Source organism: Zalophus californianus, chromosome 7 (genome assembly GCF_009762305.2).
Source record: "Zalophus californianus isolate mZalCal1 chromosome 7, mZalCal1.pri.v2, whole genome shotgun sequence".
In the NCBI taxonomy this organism is placed as follows: domain Eukaryota; kingdom Metazoa; phylum Chordata; class Mammalia; order Carnivora; family Otariidae; genus Zalophus; species Zalophus californianus.
Window position 1 is genome coordinate 80,048,979 of NC_045601.1, and position 18,631 is coordinate 80,067,609.

The 18,631-nt window shown below is 43.1% G+C and overlaps 1 protein-coding gene and 1 pseudogene across 1 annotated transcript; both read left to right on the forward strand.

Annotated features, from left to right (window-relative positions):
• Window positions 1-2,258: 2,258 nt before the first annotated feature.
• On the forward strand, window positions 2,259-2,387 carry LOC113928089 (annotated as a pseudogene).
• A 7,628-nt stretch (window positions 2,388-10,015) lies between these two features.
• HTR1B (5-hydroxytryptamine receptor 1B) lies at window positions 10,016-13,092 on the forward strand. Its single transcript, XM_027600929.1, has one exon. The coding sequence runs from the start codon at window positions 11,275-11,277 to the stop codon at window positions 12,442-12,444; it is 1,170 nt and encodes a 389-aa protein (XP_027456730.1). The 5' UTR covers window positions 10,016-11,274; the 3' UTR covers window positions 12,445-13,092.
• The last annotated feature ends 5,539 nt before the right edge of the window (window positions 13,093-18,631 follow it).

Genomic DNA, 18,631 nt, shown 5'->3' on the forward strand with positions numbered 1-18,631 from the left:
AGGACACAAAGAGACAAAGACATGATGAAATGTAGTCTAATAAGAATTGTAAGTTGAGTATAGAGCACAAACTTGTCAGGAAAGTAAAATTTTCCAATCAGAGAAATCATCACTTTAATCTAGACCTTTTTATTCAAGATTAAGAAAAAGAGCCTATCAGGGGAACCTGGGTGGCTCAGTCAGTTAAGTGTCTGACTCTTGACTTCAGCTCAGGTCATGATCTCAGGGTCCTGGGATCCAGGCCAGCGTTGGGTTCCATGATCAGCACAGAGTCAGCTTGAGATTCTTTTTCTCTCCCTCTGCCCTTCCCCCTGCTCTCTCTCTCATAAATAAATAAATAAACAAATAAAGAAATGTCTTTTAAAAAAAGTAAAAGAAAAATCAGAGCGAATGATCCAGTCAAACAATCTTTACAGTGTGAGAAGTACTGATCAAAAAGAAGCATTTGCTGTTTCCATAGCTCTGTGTCAGAAATCAGTCTATAAATCTACAGAAGGAAGTTAGAGTTTTTTTTTTTTAAGTTTTATTTATTTATTTGACAGAGAGAGACACAGCGAGAGAGGGAACACAAGCAAGAGGAATGGGAGAAGGAGAGGCAGGCTTCCCGCAGAGCAGGGAGCCCGATGCGGGGCTCGATGTGGGGCTCAATCCCAGGACCCCAGGATCATGGCCTGAGCTGAAGGCAGATGCTTAACGACTGAGCCACCCAGGTGCCCCGGAAGTTAGAGTTTTATAAAGTGCTGACAGAACCCAGCTTTATAGTGGAACTTGAGGAGAGCAGCCATAGATTTGGGCATTGACAAATTCACAGAGCAAATCATGGCCATAAAGTACCCTGGCATTGAAGAAAATGTGACTTAGCCTTTCTTGTGATTACTGTTTTCACTAAGCACATGGAGTAATTGCATAAGACAGGAAAATGTGTCTTAGTTCATTTTTTTGGAGGAAAATGGATTTTAAACTCATGTAAATTGAGATGGTCAGAATAACAACAAAAAATGTGCTATACAGATGTCATTGCCTGCTGATTGGCAGAGAAATTGGGCAGCTCTCTGTGATCTCAGAAAAGACTCCAAGCACACAACCACCTTAATATCCCTGTTAACAGCAAAACCTCACTAGCAAATATGGTCAAATTTTAAAATCTGAACTTCAGTCACATAGTAGAGTGCAATTAGCATGCAATGGCACATGCAAGTAAAAGGAAATATTTCAATATTCAGTACAATTAACTAAATGCAAATCTGCAGACCCAAAACCCTGTGCTCACAACTGAATTCTCAGCCGAACATGGAAATATAATTTTAGGAAATAAACATAGGAAGATTGTTATGGTCATCAGGTCCCTCCAATTAATTTTCTCCAATTCATTAGTTTATGTACTCAAAATGTATTTTAGCCTAGGGAAAGGCTGCCATAAAACCATGCAAAAAAAAAAAAAAAGTAACGTACTCCATCCCTCTTTCCTTTCTGTTGGAACAGGCTATCTGAGGTCTGTAAAGGAGAGGCAGAGAATGACAACACTGACTCATTCACTGAACATTTATTAGGAGAATCTAATTAAGGTAAAGCATTCATATTATCTCTAAACTATTGTTGGCATAAAAGGCAACGTACTTCTGCACTTCACAAACAGTAGCAATAGAAACTTCATTTCGGTATTTCAATATAAGAACCCAAGGCTTGTATACTTTCTGTCACCAGCTCTACATAAATCCTTTCACTTGATGTTACTTTATTGATTTTATATATATAAAATCTTCCTTCTAATAAGTGCATATTATTGTATCATATGCCACAAGAATATCTTTGAGCAAAATTTGGAGAGCAGCTAAAGAATACATTTAAGAAAACCTCTTCATTTGTATTTATTTTTAATTATTTCTGAATTGTTCATACTTTCACATGGCTCAAGGACCATAACTATATAAAACGTAGTTATGAAGAAGTCTGAAGGTTACCCCTGACCCATCATCCTAAATCCTTTAGCCCTATGAGAGATACGTTAAAAACTTAAAAAATAATTTAAATAATTTCAGAATTATAGAAAAATTTTAAAAATAGAATGTAGCATTCTTATATCCCCTTACCTAGCTTCCCCTTATGTTAATACTTAATATAACCATGAAACATTTATTAAAATTGAGAAATTAACATGAGTAGAATGCCATTTTTTTTCACTAATGTCCTTTCCTCTGTTTCTGAATGCAATCCTGGATTCTGCATTGTATTTATGTGGCTTTTATATTTCCTTATATAGCTTTGCGCAGTGGTGGTATCATAGCCAATGAGGTTTATCTGAGGTGCGATTATTGCTAATATTTCCTTATATACTTATACTCTCCCACGTTCTTCATTCCTCCTTTCAATTTGTGCTTCCATTTGGTATCCTTTTCATTCAGCCTGAAGAACTTCCTTTCTTACCTCCTACAGTCCCGTTCAACTGTCAACCAACTCTTCCACCTTTCATTTGGCTGAAAACTTTTGTGTTTCACCTCCATTTTTGGAGGATATTAATTCTAAGTATGGAATTCTAGGTTGACAGTTTTTTTAAAAAAACTTTTCAGCTATTAAACGTGTCATTACATTATCTCCTGAGTTTTATAATTTCTGACAACAGGTTAACCACAGCCTTACGGTGCTTCTTTGAAGGTAATGTGTCTTTTTCTCTGGCAGCTTCATGAATGTTTTCGTTGTCATTGGTTTTCAGCAGTTTGGCCATTATGTGCTTAGCTGTGGCTTTCTTTGTATATATCCTGGCCACAATTCTTTGAGCTTCTTTTAATCATCTGAGGTGTCTTTGTTGGATGTATTCACCCAACAAATGTATTTTTGGAAATTCTTGGAAATTATTTCTTCAAATACTTTTTGTTTCCCATTCTCTTATTCCTGTTTCTGTGTTGCATTTTAGGTTATATGACCCAGTCTCAGACTTCTACACTCTTGTTCTTTGCTTTGTACTTTTCTTCTCTCTGTGCTTGGGTTTAGACATTTTTTTTTTAACTTTATGAGGTTACTGTTTTGAGTGTGGCATTACACCCATTCAGTGAATACTTAATATCAAATACCGGATGTTTATTTCTAGAGTGCCCATTTGACTGTTTTTATTTAAAGAGTCCTCTTCACTGTTGAAATTCTTTATATTTTAATCTATTTTGCCCATTTTCCTTTATTTTCCTGAACACATTTATCATAGTTATTGTAAAGTTCTACTATCTGCATTGCACATAGATTTACTTCTATGGTCTAGCTTTTTTCAGTTATTATTATTGGTCAAATTTTTATTGCCACTATGCATGGATCATTTAAAAAATTGTAATCAGATATTGTATATAAATGGACTTTCAAGGTTCTAAATGATATTTATTGTTTTGTCCAAAGAGTATTCACACTTTCCTAAGTTAGGCAGAATGCATGAAGAGCTGTCTATGTCAACCAGTCAGACACTGAGTTGAGACAAGTCTGCTTTGCAATTAGATTCAGTCTATCTGTGATTCACCCTCTTCTTTGGGTCTTGCCATCCTGGCCCTTTGATTGAAAGCCTGGAAGGTATCTATCGCCTCAAGGAAGACCAGTCATGTTTAATGCAGAGCTCTTTTCTCTATATGGACTTAAGCACTCTGAAATTGTGGGGGATTTCAGTTTGCCTGTTAGAATTTTCCTATCCACACCCTTGGTCTCCTATTTTGCTGCAACCCCACAGCAAATGTCCACAATGAAAACTGGTCATGCCTTTGGGGTTCTTCTAAATTCTAAACTGCCACACTGACCCCAATGACTACCAAAATCTCTTCTTGTTTCTCTTCTCCCAGCAGAATCCCTCTGCCTGGACCAAGTGTAATCTACAACCTGTGCCCAGAATCAGCAAATGTCTCAAGGAAACAAAATAGGCAGCGATCATTAGCTTGCACAGGAAATACTTATGTTTTCTGGAATTTTAGTTTGTCTAATTCTTCTTGCTTCCACAACTTTTCAAACTTTTAAAAGTTTGCAACTTTTCCAGTTGTTGCTTTCAGAATGTTGACCTGTCATGGTCTCCTTACATTTTTCTCAGAAGCAGAACCCATTTCTCAGAATTTCTGAACTCGAAACAGATTCAGATTAGTCTCTGCAATATTCCTGAAGCTGAGGAAGTCAATCTCAAAAGGTATTAATGGTGAAAAACATTTTCAACAATGAGGAGAAAGCCTGTCTACTGTGAAACAGATGAAAGAAGCCAATATCTAGACAGCAACCGAGAGTCTGGCTAATGACCCAGGATGCTGATTGTTCATAGGGCTCAGCTGCATTCCTTCAGTGCCCCAAACTTGGTGGTTCAATTCCTCTTTTGATTTTGAGGGACCCCTCTCTCCCTGAGACAAATGCCTTCCTTTGTTTTAGGTATGATTAAATTGGTTTTCCATCACTTGCAATACAAGTCTGAATTAATACTCTATACTACTAAATGTGTTAACACAAATGGTGATATTGTTATTAACATTATTTTAGGTTTTTATTTCTTAAAGTTTAACCTAAATTTTCCTATTTTGCAACAATGATGATAAGTTGTGGCATCTTACTCCATTCAGATGCTTACCTGACATAGTTTCTGATCCATTTTTAATGTGATGTTTCTAATCTTCAGGGACCTTGGAAATCACATAGTCAAACACGTTAGAAGTATATTTAAGTGAGAAGTAAGATCCGAATGAGGCTAGGAGGAGCTTTTTTTATGCATAAAGTACAAAAGTTTTAATACATTGGAATTTAAATTTATTTTTGGTTATATTCCTGGTTTTGGCAGGTTCTTAGTAGATGAACTTCCTCATTTCTGGTTGATAAGATTTGAGTAGTTTTCTCACCAGGAATAGATCTCTTTTTCTTTGGTGAATTACTAGCTCTTAGGGGAAAAAAATCAATATGTTCAACACACGGGGGGAGAAAAGCAATTCAATTTTTTAGGTTATTTTTCTAACTAATATTTAATGTGGTTAAAAATGGAGCACAGAGACTGTCAGTGTATTTAACAATCCCATTCATACAATTTAAAAAAGCTTTAATTTTTTGTTTTCTTTTTTTATTTAGTGTGTGTGTGTGTGTGTGTGTGTGTGTGTGTGTGTGTGTGTGTGTGGCAGGCTGTGGAGGAAGTAAGGATGAGGGGACAGGGAAGGAGAAGGAAAAGAAAAAAGGTAGATGAGATAGGAAAAATAACCATACCCTGAAGGTAATGAATGGGGCCAGGAAAGAGCGTCAAGAAACTTCTTGAGGAAGGGCTTAGCCTAGTTTCTGTTTGGGCTTGAGGACTTCAGAATACACAGTATGTGCTCACCTATCAGCTGTACTTTGGAAGTGATGATTAGCTGGCTAAACATAATCATGGTGCACAATCTTCCACCTGATTTTTAGAACCATCACCACCCCCAGAAAAAATCTGAAGTCACCTAACAGAAAATTATTCTGGAGACTTAGATAGCTAGGAACAGTGATTCCACTTCATAGATGAGATGAGATAAAATCACAGGCAGGATTAACAGGGAAACCAATGCTGAGCTGTGTGGCTGGCTCAGCGTAGACTACTCGTAAAGACTTGGACCTTGAAATTAGAGAGACTTGGATTTGAAAACCAATTTTATCACTTATCAGCTGTCTGACATTAGCAAATTTACTTACATTCTCTAAGCTTCAACTTCATCCAGGAAATGAGTATGATAATGACAATTCCTAATACTTTGATTAATTAAATGAGAGAACATATTTGGAACCTGTAGCACAAGGCTTAGTTCATGATGCTCAAGAAAGGCTAATGATTATTATTCATTAGTTACAGATGAAGAAACAATAAACCGGCTTGGCTTGTTTTGCTTCTTGATTGTTTGTTTGCAACACTGGAACTAATCACACAGAATAATGTAATTTTTCCTACTTTGAAAAGAAGGCAAAACCCAATTCCTATTGCTTCTTTCCTTTGGCCAGTGGACAGCCTCAATGTTGAATGCTTTTATTCGATTTTTCAGGAGAGACTTCACCCTTAACAGAGCTGCCTAATGATCGCCAAATTAATGTTTCTAAGTTTGGTGGATTCATTGGCATTGTTTTCCATGCAAAGATTTATGACTGCCAAATCCCACTGTTGGTCCAAAAAGAAAAATTCAACGCCACCTCCCCCATGCAATCTCTGCTTATATTACTTTAAGCATTATGTTAGAAATTTTCTTCCAGGACATACATCTTTAGCCAGGAAATATGTGATTGAGAATTAAGTTGGGAGCTAGCTCTTCTACTAGTTGGAACTGGGCTGGTTTTGAACCAGCAGTAACTTTGAGCTCCGGATATCTGTTCAAAGTAGCAAAGTGGCGGTTATTACAGAGACAAGAATTAGGAAGTGTCTAACTTACGAACACTTGCTCTATTTTTTGTGTCATTCTTCCTTAAATATAGATACACAATATTTGTATCCATACATAAATAGGTAGCAGAGTTACTAGTTCTCAAGGATTAATTTCTGCCAGCCTAGAATTTAGGAACTAAAGCACCTAGTTTTATTATTTGGCATTAAAAATCCCTTATTAAGCATACAGCACATTAGTACCCTGACACAGATAGCAAGTCAAAGGCCCAAAGTGGGGTCAGTGATTAGGTAGAAGGAGTTGAGCCTCAGAGGGTTTGGTAATCCCCAGAAGATGTCTGCAAAAACTGGATGTATATGTCTGTGTGTATCTATATGTTCATTCATCTGAACATTTCCATAGATCCATGAAACAAGACATAAGTACGACTCATAACTTTCATTACTATCAATATACTTTTAAGGAATATTACTGGAGGAAATATAAGACGAACCAAAAACAGGCTACCACCACACATGAGAATGTTGCATATAGAGTTAATGGTCACTTGCTGTCCCTTTCCTGGGTGGCAGTTTAAAAAACAAAAACAGTGGCCATAGATTGAGGGAGCAGGACTTGTAAAAAGTAGCTTGCCAGGTCCCCACATTTTCTGGTTAGGGACTGGTTGTTGATTTTTCAATTGGTGGGGATGGAGAGTGTGAGACTGCATTTTTCCTCTATCATAGGAGCAAAGCGAGGAGAGCTTGAGTGTCCTGGTTTTTTTCTTTTTTCTTTTCTTTTCTTTTTTTTTAATTGGAGCAAAGCAAAGATTAACTTACAACTACTTTCTTTGCTCCTGTGCCTGGAGCTCTCTTAAGAGTCACTTTCTGGGAAATGCAGAGAAGACTCTCGGGATGCTGCAAGCATGATCCATGTCCGGACACTGGCTGGCTGGCGGGCTTCCAGCCAAGACAGAGTTGAGTCGCAGTAGGTTCTAGGGGGTACCTGTTGTGGTTTCCTGGAGGTGGAAGGAGCTGCTCTTCACAGCATTTCCTTCAGCTAGCGCCACGCTGCAAATTTCCAAGCCTGTGCCTCGCATTTTGCTGCATCAGCAATTCCAAATCTTTCTAAAAGCTTAGGGAAAGTCTCTATGAGAGGCGATTTTTCTCTGGTCCCTCCACAGCTCACCCCCATGTCAGACTTCGTGTCAGATCACAGGCTTCACTGCGGTTCCAGCGTTTTCCTCCACCTCCTCAGCTTCTGCTTAAGGTCCACCCGCGCGGTGCACACTACTTTTTGCAGTCGTACTGCCGGGTGGCGAAGCAAGAGCTTCTTTCAACCCAAATAACCTTTGCTGCACTCTACCACCCCATTTCAATCTTTTCCAACTCGTTCCCTCCTTGCCCTCTTGCTGAGTCTGTGTGGGCTGAGTTTCCCGCTAACTTCAAGGGAGTTTCCTCCCAGCGCCGCTGCGGACTGCGGAGCCGGCGCGCGCATCGCGCCCAAGGGCCCGTCCTCGGTAGGGGAGATCCAAGAAGAGGTGACTTTACAGGTTCCCTGCTCTCCTGCGTGTTTCACAAACATGCACCCATGTGCAAACATCTATATTTTATTTGTTTTAAAGGGCTAAAGGAGTGATATGAGGGAGTCAAGTTAATGAAACGTGGTTGTCCACTAAACCCTTGCCTAAATCCCTCTGTATGACTGCTTGGTGTGTTCACGCAATTCTTAATTAACCAAAGGCTAGAAAAAAAAAAAAAAATCAAACTCCGTGCAAAGGTGGCAGATTCCTCCCAGGGTTCAAGACTCCGCGAAGCAGTTTAAGAGAGTGGCTGGAGAAAGCCACAGGTTCCCTACAATGCTAAATCAAACCCTAGAAGCAGCAAGTGGTTTTCTCCTTTACAGCCCCTGGAGACGAAATGTTAGAAAGGAAAAGGCTGCCTGCAGCTTGGTAAGCTCCCTCTCTGCCTTCCTCCGCTTCTCGTCCTTTCAACAATTCTCCTCATCTTGCCTCACTCCCCTAAGATAGCAGGAAAATAGTTTTCCTGGCACGCTCCACACCCGCAATCACACACACTTTTGCTCCATCCTGGCCAATGCCCCCACCTAGTGGTTTCGGCTGGCCTGCCTTGCTTCCTCTACTGTGATGTCTAAGAGAGTGCTGCAGTTTGGGGGGGGGGGGCGGGGATGAAGTCTACTTAGGCGCCTGATGTGGGTGGGTGGGATGGGATGATGGGCAGGACTCTTAATATGTGGTGCAAATGAGGCTTAAGGTTAGCAGGATCAATGCTGGGCACTAAGGACAGGAGGAGAGGAAAGAGAAGGTTTTGCTTTTAACCCCAGCATGGCTGCAGCAACCCTGACGGCTTCCAGAGGTTGTTTTTGGAGAGCTGCCACCTGAAGGAGTGCCCTCACTCTCAATGCAGGAATGGGCTATTTTCTGCATAAGATTTAATGCTATCAGAACGTATGCTAATTATTTACTTGGTTATGTGGTCATTGTCTGTCTGCCTCTTCTAGAATGTAAGCTGCTTGAAAACTGGGTCTGGGTATACCCCATTATATTCCTGATGTCTAGAATTCCCAGCACAGAGTAAGCACTCTATTTTTGCCTGCTGGCCTGGTTTAGGGGGGAGGAAAATAAGAAAACTTGGGTTAGGGTTATGTCACCTTGGGTAAAAAGCTCTTCTCTCAAAGGATCTTAATTATTCTTCTAAACTAAATGGATGGGTGAGATAATCTCAGGCCCTAGACTGAATAATTCTCTTTAAAATATGCTTACACTTAACCTGATTAATTCATTTATGATGTAGCGTTCACTGACTGCATTATACCTGCCAAACGTTGAGCTAGGTGCTTAGAAACTCCTAGTTGGGATCACTTAGCTCTGGGGGCGGAAAGTACATTGCCCTTTCCTGATGCTTTTCTTTAAACTTTCTCCGACTTGTGCTTCTTCCCTACATTTGTTTCTCTTAAGGTTGGAGGAGGAAGTGAGCGCCAGGGATCTGCTCAGAGGTCAGGGGACCGCATAGGGCTGATACAGCCTGCTGTATTTGCTGATGCCAGCGAAGACACAGTAGTGGTGATGGTCCCAAAGCCCGTTTCTCTTTCTTTCTTTCTCTTTCTTTTCTTCTCTTTCTTTCTTTTTCTTTCTTTCTTTCTTTTTTCTTCCTTCCTTCCTTCCTGTTGTTGACCTCCTTTCCAGTTAGGCTGTGGGAGGGAAGGTGCTTACTGTGAACTGTTTTCCACTGGCACTGAACTGCTGAGCAGCTGGAGAGGGAGGGTGGAATGGAAGGTTTAGTTTCACATACAGTAGGCTACAGTTTGTGATACTTTCACATTTTTGTAGATAGCTTTTTTTCTCCCCTGTTGGCCCACAGTTAAAGGGGAGGGATTGAACGGAAAGCACAGACTCCTAAAACCAGATGTGAAAAATTGGTTCGTACTGTACCAAGAGTTAAGTATGACTTGAAGCCCTAAGTTTAAAATGCACTATTGGCCATTTCCTTCTAAGGCGATATCACCGGTGCCCTCTTCTAACCTGGGTGTGGTCCTCAGGGCTGGATAAAATTCATGAGTGGAGAGGTCAGCGCCTGGGGCTGGCTCCGCCTAGCACTGGTCGGCTGGGGTGGGTGGTAAGTAGAATCCCCAGGAAGGAACGCGGGGAGTGTGCCTGTGCCCGCGGCCGAGGGCGTGGACCTAAATGGAGGGCCGCGCCGCCAGCTCCGAAGAGGACAGAGGCAAGGACAGGACGCCCTCATCCCCAATCCTGGCCAGAACTGCGGCGTCTGGGTGTTAGTACTGGGAGAGGGGCCAGGGGATGGGTACCTGGGAGAGAGGGCGGTAGGACCCGGCGGGAAGCTTCCTTGGCCAGGGAGGGAACCGGGCGGGAGGAAAGAGGGAGGGAGAGAGAAAACGGGAAGGTGATGGGGAGCGGGCGTCCGCACTTGCTGAGCCGCACGAGTTGCACGGCTCAGGCAGACCGGACCTGGACTCTATAAAAGGAGCCCATCTGCTCTGCTGTTCACTCGCTCCTCCCGGGCTGGCGCACGCATTGTTCTCCCGGCTCCCCAAGACACCTGCCCCTTACCCGCGTGCCGCGCCAGGTCCCCCAGACCCGTGCGCCCAGCAGCATGGCTCCAAGCGGTAACTCTGGGACCGAGGTGGCGGCGGCGGTGGCGGCGCATAGCGAGCAGCCGCAGCCCCAACCCCTGAATCCCCCCTCTTGCGGCCCCGTCTCCGCGGGGCAGCTCGCCGGAGTGGCCAGCGCGTGAAAAGAAGGGAGGGCAGAGCCCCGGCGCGAGGCGCGGCGCAGCGCAGCTCCCAGACTTCACCCCACCCAGCTCTGGCGGCCGAAGCCTCCGCAGGAAACTGCCCCAGTCTGGGGAGGGGGGCGGGAATGCACGACCAGGACTCCTGGCTGGCCTGCAAGCTTTGGTCTCCACAGCTAGGAAACTCCTGCGGGCCGATTCTGCAGATCAAGAAGCGCCCGGGTTAGGAGACTCAGCCCCGAGCAATTGGGGTAAGAGACCCTACCTGGCTGATGCTCCCTCCTCAAACAATACATCGCCCTCCGGCACTAGACGCCTAGGTGGGATTCGGAGTGGCTAGACGCCTAGGTGGGATTCGGAGTGGCTAGACGCCTAGGTGGGATTCGGAGTGGAGCGGGTCTCGGTGGGCCAGTCCTTAGCAACCCAGGGCTACGACGGGGCGTGGAGAGGAGCAGGCAGGGACGCGGCTGCAGCGCCTGGCGCACTGGAAGTGCAGAGGACGCGCTCGCCTGCCTAGGCTGCCGCGCCCTTGACCTCTAGTTTCAGCAGGGAATCTGGGTGGAGGAATAATTTAGGAGCCCACGGAACTGACTAGCAACCGGGAGACAAGACTGTGGTCTCCGCGGTCCTTCCGCCCTTTCCCTCGTTTGCTCCATGCCCAAGAGCTGCGCTCCAGAGCCGTGCCGGCGAGGAGAGACATGGAAGACACCGGCACTCAGTGCGCCCCGCCGCCGCCCGCGGGCTCCCAGACCGGGGTTTCTCAAGCCAATCTCTCCTCTGCTCCCCACAACTGCAGCGCCGAGGGCTACATTTACCAGGACTCCATCGCCCTGCCCTGGAAAGTACTACTGGTCATGCTGCTGGCACTCATCACTTTGGCCACCACGCTCTCCAATGCTTTTGTGATCGCCACTGTGTACCGGACCCGGAAGCTGCATACCCCAGCCAACTACCTGATCGCCTCCCTGGCGGTCACCGACCTGCTCGTATCCATCCTGGTGATGCCCATCAGCACCATGTACACGGTTACCGGACGCTGGACGCTGGGCCAGGTGGTCTGTGACTTCTGGCTGTCGTCGGACATCACCTGTTGCACCGCTTCCATCCTGCACCTCTGTGTCATCGCCCTGGACCGCTACTGGGCCATCACGGACGCTGTGGAGTACTCAGCTAAAAGGACTCCCAAGAGGGCCGCGGTCATGATCGCGCTGGTGTGGGTCTTCTCTATCTCCATCTCGCTGCCGCCCTTCTTCTGGCGTCAAGCCAAAGCCGAGGAGGAGGTGTCGGACTGCGTGGTGAACACCGACCACATCCTCTATACGGTTTACTCCACGGTGGGCGCTTTCTACTTTCCCACCCTGCTCCTCATCGCCCTCTACGGCCGCATCTATGTGGAAGCCCGCTCCCGGATTTTGAAACAGACGCCCAACAGGACCGGCAAGCGCCTAACCCGAGCCCAGCTGATAACCGACTCCCCCGGGTCCACGTCCTCAGTCACCTCTGTTAACTCGCGGGCTCCCGATGTGCCCAGCGAATCCGGGTCCCCTGTGTACGTGAACCAAGTCAAAGTGCGAGTCTCCGACGCCCTGCTAGAGAAGAAGAAACTCATGGCCGCTAGGGAGCGCAAAGCCACTAAGACCCTGGGGATCATTTTGGGGGCCTTTATTGTGTGTTGGCTGCCCTTCTTCATCATCTCCCTGGTGATGCCTATTTGCAAGGATGCTTGCTGGTTCCACCTGGCCATTTTTGACTTCTTCACGTGGCTGGGCTATCTCAACTCCCTTATCAACCCCATCATCTATACCATGTCCAATGAGGACTTCAAACAAGCATTCCATAAACTGATACGCTTTAAGTGCACAGGTTGACTTGTCAGTTGCAATGGGGTAGCCTGAGCGGCCTTTGGGGACCATGTTGTGTCTGGTTCCACAGGTAGGTCGACTCTTCTTTCACTGTTACTGGGTCGGATTGAGGCTCTGTCTTCCGGGCAAGGGCAATGGATCCTGAGAAGCCAGGACAGCCCTGAGAGAGAGCTCTGAGAGGAGAACTGTTCAAACTAAAGATAGAGCTTCCCTGCTAAGAGGCTCACTTCCTCCCCTCAAACCCCAGGTCCAGCACTGACCTTGCGGCAGCCAATCACAAGGGAGAGCTGTAACTTTTTAAAAATCAGTGATGGAAGGGGGATCCCTGCCCTGCTTTGGTATCATGGATCATGCCCTCTAGAACCCGTGGTACTTGTAGTTGTCTGAAGCCTGTCTGAGACAGATCTACATACAGCCTGGCAGTACTTGAACTAGTACTAGTTTTGGGGAGAACTTTGTGTTACAGCTTCATTTAAGAAGAGTTATTTTGGCATCCTTCAGTCTCCAGTTTTTGTTTATTTAAACTTGGTTGGAGAAACTTGTGGATTTGGTGCTTCAAATCTTCTGTGTGGCTTGGATGATGCAGAGAAACCTTGAAGAGTTAACAGCAAAATTCTGATGTTAAGATCTCTATTTTTATTATAGTTGAAACTATATGGGGTGGGTGGGTGGGTGGGAATGGGAGATGGGGAGCATTAAACTGAGAACCAACACCTATGACTGTTTATTTTCTGCAGATTTGTAATTTTTTTAATTCCTATTTAGTGATTGTCAAACCACATTCTAACAACTCAAACAAAACATTATGTGTGCTAGTGCCAAAGTCTGCAGATTGCTTTATTTTTCCTCCTAATTTCATGTACCTGTTATTTTAGACATTTAAATCCCCATAAATGAAGGATATGATGGGTGACTCAGCCCAAGCTGCTGCTGTATTTCTTATTAATGCAGTCGATTAAGCTGATGAGTATATACTGTTCCTTAACAAGGAAAGTATCCTTCTTTCTCCAATTCCGGGAGATGTAAAGGAGACTGATAAAATAGAAATGGTTCTTCTATAATTAAGGAATGTGGGCAATAGGAGGATGTATATTTTGACTTGTAAAAAATCTTAAATGCATGAGACTTTTTTCTGATAGTCATTTACACTCCTTCCCATCTGTAATTCCTTTGTGTGCTAACATGAAGTAACCAAGAGAACCAGCTCCTTTTTCCAAAAATCTTCAAAGTGCAGTAGGAACCCAAAAAACTATATTAAAGAAAAAAAAACTTGTTTATTTTCCCTTGCTATTGAAGTTTGGGTGGGAACAAAGATTATTAGAAAATGACGTGCAAGGACTTTATAAAAGCTTAGAGAAGCTAAAAGTGAGCCTGTTTTTCCTGTAACTCATGGAACCAAACCTGACCTACTAGGCCATCAGGGAACTGACAAGATTTTGAACCTGGGAAATTCATCACTGACCTGATACCTCAATGAATATAATATCAGTAATACTTTATATTTATCTGTCTTTTCAAATTTCAGTAATACTTAGTTGTTATCTCAAACTCACTCTGAGGACTCTCCAACACAGGGAAAGATGAACACAACAAAAGATGAAAAATACATTATCTAAATAAAAAGGAGTAGCCCTGAAGGATCATCTGCACAGGAAAAAAAAAAAAAAATCTCTATGTGGAGCATTTAATAGGCCAAAGAAGATTTCCACACTGCATTCTTCAGAGAGCTTTCTGCTGTTTGATAGCTTTTGTCTGCAGGAGCAGGTTGTCTTTGTAAAATGGATTCCCTCCCTGCTTGAAGCTCCCCAGTGCAGCCTGTTGGACAATAGGTTTCTTGAGCTGAAGTAGCTGCTGGTTTCCTACTATGCAGACCTTCACTCTGGGCTAACGACTCTTGAAAATAGACTATTCAAAAGTTCACACATGCACAACGTAAAAAGGGGGATTTTGATCAACATTCACACCTGTCGCTGGAGTAAAATAAAATTTTAGGCATTGAGCAATCCCTATATTTATGTGATTTCCCAAGGGTTTTTGTTTGTTTTGTGACATTTCTCCTATGGAGAAATCTAGTTTAGTACTGATAGGAATGTGCATCCAGCACGTATTTGCTTCTATGTTACCAATATGTTTGTCTTTTGTCTGTGCAGCTGTTTTCTTTGGGCCTAAGAAACAATTAAGCGAACTTCTAGGAGCCTGGGGGGGGGTGAAATTAATTGAAATAAATAGCCACTTAGAAATGACTTCTTTATAGGGCACCTACAATGATTGTGTCCTCATATTAACAAAACACCATCAACTTAGTCACATGGGTTGCTTGCCATTTGTAGATTACCCACTTAACGCTTTTGCTTTATTATTTGGCTGAATTGACTGAATTTGGGGCATATTGTGTGAAGTAGAAGCTTGCAAACCCTTGTAGTTACAAGAGATCTTGAATCATCGTCCAGCATTGCACATCATAATGCAAAGTGTGCTCATCCCAGGGGTATGTAGTTCAGACTGTTAAGTTCCTCGTCAGTTACTGCTGCCTCTAGCATAGTTTGTTTCCTAAACTAGACATATGGCTTTTTCCCAGAACATAAAATGGGAGATGGAAATGTGTAACTTACATAGAAATGAAAATATATTTTCACTGGCTGTGGTAACAAATAACATTTGCCATATTGTTTAATTGCACAAAATTTCACACAAATACACGAATGTATACTCATTCAAAAAATACCAATATTGTCTTGTGTTTCTAGGAATTTTAGAGTTTCCTTTTTAAAAATGGACACGGCACCCATGAAGGAATGGTTATGGAGTTCAACAAATTTCCTACAGAGTAATATTCTTCACTTTTCCTCTCTATTATCTTAGTTTTATCTTCTTTCACCAGGAAACCCTGAGAGGACTATAATTCACACAAGCAGTAAAATCTCAAATTATGTGTATTTGATGGAGTCCTGTGACTGAAAATTGCCTTTGGTGTTCCACCTTTCAACAGATGTGTAATTGGAAATGACATTTAGGAAACTAATGAAATAAAGTCCTTTTCGTGTTCAAAAAAGAATGGGTGGTGATTCTATTAGTAGAGAAAGATCGGTTCTTTGGATTCTGGGCTGCATTTAGGACTTTGAACCTGCAAGAGAGAATAATTGAGGAGAAACGTGGCTGTGGTGGACTGCCCCAAGTACTGCCACAATGTGGGGGATTTCGTTTGTAGGAAGAATTTAAAAGGAATGAGGCAGATCATGCTCTCACATGCTGCAAAGAAGGTAAGTCGGATGCACCATCACAAGAGTTTTCCAGATCCCTACTTCAGAGGGAACGTTTAGTCTCTAGGCTAGGTAGTGAGATTCCAAGGTACTGCATGCTGTTGGAAACACAGAAAAAGGAAACGGGGAAACAGGGTTAGAAGCAGGGTTGGGGAAACAGGAGAGGAGGAGACCGACCTATGGGAACAGCAGAGGAGTAGACAGAAAAACTTGGAATCAGGAAGTCCTCAGTTTGAATAGCAAATGGAGCACCTTAGAGCTGTGTGGCTCTCCTCAAAGGGAGCCTACTTGCAATTTGTTGCGTGCACCTGTGCCTGGAAAGCACCTGTCAAAATACCTGACACTCAGCCCATGTACTTCCTCTTTAGCCATTATTTCCCTCATCGCCTCCACTGTGAATGCACGGCACCTGTAGCTATTAGAGAGAGGTTGAACTGGGGAGGACCAAGCTAGCCTGAATGGGAGAAACCTGGCTAGACTAGAAGTGACGGAAGTTAGGAGTCTTTCACACTCACCCACTTAGGCCAGTGAAAAAAATAGCCCAAAGGCCAAAAGCAAACATGAGGGTTGGTTTGCCGTGGCCTTAATGGCCAAAAAGGAAATTGCCAAATATTTCATTTCCTATAGCATCGTTTTAAACTCTTCTCCTTCTTCGTCTAGAGATTTTCCCCAGAATCCAGAGCCTCTCACCACATCTGCATCTTTCCTTAGTGTTTCATTTTCCACTTTTGTGCTTTTCTCTTACCCATGAAAAGCCATGATAACCAATGATAACGTGTTGATCTAATACGGTTCTTATTTTAACTCCGGAGGGCTGATTTGGCAGCCCAGGCTTTTACATATATAAAAAAGGTGTTGATTCAAATTAATGTATAATTAGTGGGGGCAAAAGCTTTTAACTGAGTCAGCTCCTGGAGCTTTCGCGAGGGTAGAGGCTCGTAGGGGGAGTGAGTGGGTGGCAAGCGAAGCTTCCGCACCTTCATCAAAGTCCATCCTCGAACAGTCCACCAGGGGGCAGAGTGCCGCTGAGTTGTTTCCAGGATTCAGATGCTCACCATTGACCATCTCTAACTCCTTTCCGGATACTGCAAATGGTATTGACTTCTCTAGGCTCAGTGAAATGAAGATCCATGAGCCAAGGGAAAGGGGGCTTATCATTATTTAAAATAGATTTTTTACAACTGCAAATTCAGGCAGAGGATCCCTAAAACAAACCTAAAATTCTTCTTCATATATGAAAAATCAATTATTTTCTTACTCATCTCTAGTCCTGGGAAATGCTAAAATCTTAGTACTTAAACCTTTGATTAACATGGCAATGGGTTAATTCAGAGGTTAGAAGACAAAGAATTTATATTCAAATTAAAGAGAACTAATTACTTAGATCTTTTGCCACTGTGATTTTTCTCATCACTGTATTTTCTTTCCAAAATTTCATTGGTTTGAGGTTGATACATCCATAGTTCAAAAGTGAAACATTTGTCATTTACCATTTAAAGAGAGGGCTGGTTTTTTGCACAGAAGTAAGGTATACTTACATGTCAGGTTTCCCCAGAAGGCAGACTTTTAAGTCTGTGTAAGCTGGGCATTTACTTTAAAAAGAGGCACATATAAATGTGAGTACAATATTATGTATCACAAACATAAATTTCTGTGTCAGAGAATGGATCATATAAAATGAGAAAACAAGTTAGGTTATATCATTGCCATTCCTCCTTAACTGTTCCTCCCTGGCATTTTCATGATCCCCAGTGGGGAGTTTTCTATGTGCCATTTCACACAACTGTCAGTTAAATCTGACTTTCGAAGTCAACATCCACATTTTAGGATTATACTAGGATTTTCAGTACTCCCTGAGAGAGAGCCAGTCCCTGGAGTTGGGCCAGCTGACAAAGGGAAGACTTAACACTATTCCAAGTGTAGTTTGTAAAAGAAAATGCCCATTTCTTTTGACTGATTAGTTCAAATTTCAAAAGATAGGAAAAATCCTCTCCAAAACTACCAACTGGAAATCTATATAACAAGATTGGCCTTAGAATATTTCCTGTACCTAAAGTGAACAGATGGTGATATAGGGATCCATTTATGGTAAATGCTTAAAAGAATCTACACATGGCTTGCCTGAATGATGCATGTATACATGACTCACATCCTTCCTGACTCTGTGGGAACATTCCACACATCAGCCTCTGATTGGTCATTCCATATTAGAATAACTCATTTTCAGGATATCTCTTGCTCACTAGTGTGGTGATGGGACTGCCGAGATAGAGCAGTCCACAAAGGGTAGGTTCCTTGGTCCAGGAGCTGTGCCCCAGGGTACTTTTGCGAACACATCTGGTTGTCCCTTCTAAACTTACTTGCTAACCCAGTTTGTGCTTGTGTGTGTAGACCTGCCTTGCCGCCATCATTCATCAATCTATCCTTATTTCATTGAATAATCTCAGTGGGTTCAGCATTAGACTGATTTGATTTTGTGAGGAAACATTTTTTTTGTCCCTTCACCTCGCCACCCCAGTTTTGCCACCTTGAGTCCACTCTTTTCCCCTGCCCCTCATACTGGGCTTTCCCACAGAGCCTAGTATGTTGGGGCAAGCAATCACACAGTGGGAAGTTTGGCATGAAGATGACCCCCACAAAGAACCCCAACATATTCGTAGGTTTCAAACGCAAGAGCAAGTCTGACGTCAGAAAGACCTGAGTTTAAATCTGTTTTGCAACCATGAGCAAGTTCCTCTGTAAATGTAATAGTACACACCTTTATGTCTGCCTAAAAATTAAATGGAATAATGCAAATGTTTTCAACCCTGGCTGCACATTGGATTCATCAGGGGACCTTTAAAAAAAATCTTTGCTCAGACCCTGCCTCAGGCTAATTAAATTATATTATTTGGAGTAGGGTCTGAAATTCTTCTTTTAAAAATTCTCTTCAG